Here is a 5,926-nt window from a genome sequence, read left to right on the forward strand (position 1 = left end):
GGAAGTGGAACAGACTCAGCTTTCCTAGGGGGAGATGCCCTTCAGGGAGTGTAAAGTACCCGCAAGCCCTCCACCCTGCTTTCTTCTTTTGTTTTCAGAAAAAGGTGTTAACCCACCACAAGTCCCCATCCCTGAGGTGTTCAAGAGGGGATTGGACGTGGCACTTGGTGCCATGGTTTAGTCATGAGGTCTGTGGTGACAGGTTGGACTTGATGATCTTTGAGGTCTCCTCCAATCTTGGTGGTTCTGTGATTCTGAGATATGTCCCCATGTCCTGAAGAAGCCCTCCAGTACTAGATTCAAAGGGAGAAGGGGCTGATGCACGAAGTATGGGCAACAAACAAGAGGAGCTGGAAGCCTTGTCACTGCAGGAAAATTATGATGTAGTTGCCGTCACAGAGACATGGTGGGACGACTCACATGACTGGAGCATTGCAGCTGAGTGCTACAGGCTCTTCAGGAGAGATAGGCAAGGAAGAAGGGGTGGAGGGGTGGCCCTGTACATCAGGGAGGCACTAGATGCCATTGAGCTGGAGATTAGGGATGATCAGGTTTAGTGCTTGTGGGTGAGAATTAGAGGGAAGCCCAGCAGGGCAGACATCCTGGTTGGAGTCTGTTATAGACCACCCAACCAGGAGGAAGATGTTGATGAAGCATTCTATAGACAGCTTAAGGCTGTCTCAAGATCCCCTGACCTTGTTGTCATGGGTGACTTCAACCTGCCTGACATCTGCTGGGATCTCAACATAGCAGAGAGGAGAAAGTCTAGGAGGTTCTTAGAGTTCATGGAGGACAGCTTCTTATCCCAGCTGCTGCGTGAGCCTACCAGGGCGAGGCTATGCTTGACCTCCTCTTCAGCAACAGGGAAGGGCTGGTGGGCGATGTGGTGGCCAGAGGGTGTTTAGAGGCCAGTGACCATGAGATAATTGAATTTTCAGTATTCAGTCAAGCTAAGAGGGGCAGCAAGAAGACCTCCACTCTGGACTTCCAGAGGGCAGACTTCAGGTTACTCAAGGAACTAACTCAGAAGTTTCCTTGGGAAACAGCCCTAAAAAACAAAGGGGTCCAGGAGAGCTGGACCTGCTTCAAGGAAGAACTCTTGAAGGCACAGGGACAGGCTGTGCCAATGTGCCAGAAGATGAGCCGCCTGGGCAGACGTCCAGCCTGGATGGGCAATGAACTTCTAAAAGAGCTAAGGGAAAAAAAGAGGGTGTATCATCTCTGGAAGAAAGGTGAGGCAACCCATGGAATGTTTAAGGATGTTGCTAGGTCATGTAGGAAGAAAATTAGGGAGGCAAAAGCACATTTGGAGCTTAGACTGGGCTCTGCTGTCAAGGACAACAAAAAGTCCTTCTATAAATACATTAATATCAAGAGAAAGGGCAAGGACAACCTCCACTCCTTGGTGGACATGGAGAGGAACGCTGTGACAAAGCATAAGGAAAAGGCAGAGGTACTTAACACCTTCTTTGCCTTAATTTTTACTAGCAGGACAGAATGTCTTCCAGACAGCTGGCCTGCAGAGCTGGCAGAAGGAGCCAGGGAGCTGCACAGTTTTCCTGTGTTCCATGAGCAGGTAGTTGGAGCTCTCCTCAGCCGCTTGGATCCCCAGAAGTCCATGGGACCAGATGGGATCCATCCTAGGGTGCTGAGGGAGCTGGCAGATGTGCTGGCCAAGCCACTCTCCATAGTTTTTCAGCAGTCCTGGCTCACTGGAGAAGTCCCAGAAGACTGGAAGCTGGCCAGCGTGGTGCCCATCCACAGGAAGGGCCGGTTGGATGAGCCAGGGAATTATAGGCCTGTCAGCCTGACCTCAGTGCCAGGCAAGATCATGGAACAGGTCATCCTGAGTGCAATCACACAGCACTTCCAGGATGGCCAAGGGATCAGGCCCAGCCAGCATGGATTTAGGAAGGGCAGGTCCTGCCTGACCAACCTGATCTCCTTCTATGATCAGGTGACTGCCTGGTGGATGTGAGGCAGGCTGTGGATATGGTCTACCTGGACTTCAGTAAGGCCTTTGACACCATCCCCCACAGCAAACTCCTGGCCAAGCTGTCAGCCCATGGCTTGGATGGGAGCACACTGCATTGAGTTAGGAACCGACTGGAGGCTGAGCCCAGAGAGTGATGGTGAATGGTGCCACATCCAGCTGGCAGCCAGTCACTAGTGGTGTGCCCCAGGGATCAGTGCTGGGCCCTGTGCTCTTTAACGTCTTTATTGATGATCTGCATGAGGGCATTGAGTCCATCATCAGTAAATGTGCAGCTGACACCAAGCTGGGGGCAGGAGTTGATCTGCTGGAGGGTGGAGAGGCTCTGCAGAGGGACCTCGACAGGCTGGACAGATGGGCAGAGTCCAAGGGCAGGAGATTGAACACATCCAAGTGCCAGGTTCTACACATTGGCCACAACAACCCCAGGCAGTGCTACAGGCTGGGGTCAGAGTGGCTGAGAGCAGCCAGGCAGAGAGGGACCTTGAGGTGCTGGTTGATGATAGGCTGAACATGAGCCAGCTGTGTGCCCAGGAGGCCAAGAAGTCCAATGGCATCCTGGCCTGTATCAGGAACAGTATGGCCAGAGGAGCAGGGAGGTCATTCTGGCCCTGTATGCTGCACAGGTTAGGCCACACCTTGAGTCCTGTGTGCAGTTCCTGGCCCCTCAGTTTAGGAAAGAGGTTGACTTGCTGGAATATGTCCAGAGAAGGGCAACGAACTTGGTGGGGGGTTTGGAATACAAGCCCTGTGAGGAGAGGCTGAGGGAGCTGAGGTTGTTTAGCCTGGAGAGGAGGACACTCAGGGGAGACCTTATTGCTCTCTACAACTACCTTAAGGGAGGTTGCAGCCAGGTGGGGGTTGGTCTCTTCTCCCAGGCAACCAGCACCAGAACAAGAGGACACAGTTTCAGGCTGTGCCAGGGGAGGTTTAGGTTGGATGTTAGGAAGAAGTTCTACACAGAGAGAGTGATTGCCCATTGGAATGGGCTGCCCAGGGAGGTGGTGGAGTCAACATCATTGGAGGTGTTCAGGAGGAGACTCGACAGGGTGCTTGGTGCCATGGTTTAGTTGATTAGGTGGTGTTGGATTAGTTGATAGGTTGGACGTGATGATCTTGAAGGTCTCTTCCAACCTGGACTATTCTATTCTATTCTATTCCATTCCATTCCATTCCATTCCATTCCATTCCATTCCATTCCATTCCATTCCATTCCTTTGGAAGGAAGTCACTGGAGAAGAGAGGCCTATTTTGTTGGACCTCAGTCATTCAGATATACACTCATTAGCTATAATTCCCCCTCAGTGGAGGGCATGGCTGTGGCCCCTTCCATCCTTCTGCTTCTACACCTTTGTCAAGAGATCTATGGTTTTGTGCACAGAATGGGATATAACTGCCCACAGCCAGCTCCTGAGCACAAAGTCTTTGGAGGCATCCATGACACTGTCAAGACCTCTGAGCCTATCTGCAGCTCTCTGGGCAAGTGGAGCCAGTTGCCTGGTCCTGGCTGATCTTCAGCTTCTCCTGCATGCTCTGGGTCAGAGCAATTTGATCTCCCTCAGAAATGCACTGATTCACTCTGCCCATCTGGCTGCTGACTGCCCTCAGCTCCCACAGACTTAGCTCCAGCAAGCAGCTTCAAGTCATTCAGCAGCTGCTCCTTGAAACATCTTCTCTGTGCTCTCCTGCCCATGGCTGCTGGCCATAGCCCCAGGTTGGGTCTTGGAGGGCACAGGAATCTGGAGCTGCAGCTATGGGCCATGCCAAGGGCTGTTCCCTGCTTTACCATTCTGGCCATTCTGCAGAGCAAATCATCCAGTGGAGCCCCAGAGCCAGCCCTGTCAGCCCAGCACAGCTCCTGCCACAGCAAGAGGAACAGCTCATGCTGCTGCTGAGACCTCTGGACCTCCTTGACAAGATCTGATAGTCCCTTCTTCAGCTACCAGGCACTGGGCACACAGAGGAACCACTGCCGAGTGCCCCAACCACTTATTGCTCTGAGAACAAGAGTCTACTTGTGCCCTCATTGCCTTTTACCCCACAGCGAAACCTTTCTCCTTTGACAGCCTGGGGAGTGTCCAGACAGGAAAGGACCACACAGAGGCCAGGCTTGAATGCAGCAGAGCTTTAATCAGTCAAAAGAGAAAAACAAAGTCACTGCAAATGGAGAAGAGCAGTGCAGGAATGCCTTAAATCCCTCAAGGTTCTGTGGTCCATAGCCATGGAGAAGGTCCTGCATGATGTCTGTTCACCTGCCTCAGAGAGGTAGAGGAGACAGATGGTCCCCTCAAGGCTGGGGACCTTGCTGCCAAGGGACAGCAAAGCAAAGAAGGAAAGGGAAAGGGAAAGCCCAGCAGCTGTGCTGCAAAGACATGCAGGGTGTCCCTCCTTGGGCCAGCAGCATCTTCTGAGCTCCCGGAGGTGCGTCCCTGGGGCTTCCCCAGCAGCTCTGTCAGCGCAGGTACCTTCTGCCATAGGAGCGGCTGGAGATGCCAGAGAGGTCACAGCAGCCAGAGTTGATGGGCACTCCCTCACAGCTGAGGATGCTGCCAACAGCAGCGGAGGTGGAGGAGCCCACAACGGTGTTCTGCGGGAAGGAGCTGAGGATGGGGCCGGGCAGGGTCACCACCACAGCAGGAGGCTCAATGGCCACGGTGGAGCTCTGGCACTGCCTGACACAGGGCTCATTGCAGCTGTTGGCCAGCGGGGTTGGGCCGCAGGGCCGGCAGGGCAGGCACTGGCTGGAGCAGGACATGGCTGGAGGCTGGAGGTGCACCTGGGAGAGAGGGCAGGGAGCAAGCAGAGAAGGCAGCTGGGTGAGGAGCAGCCTGGTGACATTATCACAAAGGAGCCAAGGCCAAGACTCAGTGGGGAGCTGGAAGCTGTGCAGCAGCCACAGGGCCTTCATCACCCTGTTAAGGGCAGCCTGGCCAGGGAGGCTCTCTAGGAGTTCAGACACCAAAAGCTGCCTCAGCCACCTCCCAGCCTCTCCCTAAGCAGACCTTCTCCTGCTTCCCTCTCTCCTCACAAGAAGACTCAACCATCAGGAGAGAACAGAGGCAGTAGCAGCTGAGAGCTGCTCCGAGGGGAGAGCTCCTTTTGGAAGAGGAGCAGAAAGAGCTGCAGACTCACCTGGTTGCCAAGGAGAAGGAGCCAGGAGAAGTGGATGAGAGAGCAGGACCTGGGCTGCCTTTTATACCTGCCCCTCATTGCTGCAGGACCAGAGGCACCTTGGCAGAGGTAACAATTTTTGCACAAGCTCATCTTGAATGCAAAGCCTCACAGCTAAGGACATGGCTGTGCTTTCATCTCCTGCACTGCTGCCTTTTCATCTCCAGGTCTGTGCCAGGCCCATGCCCCAGTGAAGGCTTCTTCTGAGCTCTGGGTGGAAAGGATGCAGGATTTCCAGGGCAGGAATGCAGGAGTGCAGGCAGAAGACTGATCTCAGGTGCTGGAGGGGTCCGGATCAGAGCGGTGATGTCAGCCTGGGTCTCTCTGTTGGGACTGTTTGAAGTGCTGTGGTGTGTCCTCAGCTCACTTCTTTGTCTGTGCCTTGTCCTGCTCAGATCTGACCCCATCCTGTGTAACACTGTCCAGTCTCAAGGGTCTTCAGCAGAGTCCATGGCTCATGGTGCTGCTCTGTGGAGGGTCCAGATCAGACAAACGATGTCAGCCTGGGTCGCTCTGTTGGGGCTATTTGAAGTGCTGTTTTCAGGTAGAAACTCCAGCAGTCTTCAGGTGGACTCCATGGTGTCCTGAGCATGAGGTCCTGTCATGTCCTTGTCTTTCACTGCCTCCTCAGCTCACACCAGTGATCAATTTTTGCCTTTTATTCTCCAGGTCTGTGCCAGGCCCATGCCCCAGTGACAGCTTCTTCTGAGCACTGGGTGGAGAGGATCCAGTACTTCCAGGGTAGAAATGCAGGATTGTAGG

The 5,926-nt window shown here is 53.8% G+C and overlaps 1 protein-coding gene across 1 annotated transcript; it reads right to left on the reverse strand.

Annotated features, from left to right (window-relative positions):
* Nucleotides 1-4,103: 4,103 nt before the first annotated feature.
* On the reverse strand, nucleotides 4,104-5,285 carry LOC137444073 (feather keratin Cos2-3-like). Its single transcript, XM_068144382.1, has 2 exons — nucleotides 5,126-5,285; nucleotides 4,104-4,769 (listed from the first exon to the last, which is right to left on the reverse strand). Exons 1-2 carry the CDS (start codon nucleotides 5,255-5,257, stop codon nucleotides 4,446-4,448), a joined length of 456 nt encoding a protein of 151 aa, XP_068000483.1. The 5' UTR covers nucleotides 5,258-5,285; the 3' UTR covers nucleotides 4,104-4,445.
* Between the last annotated feature and the right edge of the window lie 641 nt (nucleotides 5,286-5,926).

Source organism: Melanerpes formicivorus, unplaced genomic scaffold (genome assembly GCF_026170545.1).
Source record: "Melanerpes formicivorus ecotype bairdi unplaced genomic scaffold, bMelFor1.0.p_v2 SCAF_10, whole genome shotgun sequence".
NCBI classification, from domain to species: Eukaryota; Metazoa; Chordata; class Aves; order Piciformes; family Picidae; genus Melanerpes; species Melanerpes formicivorus.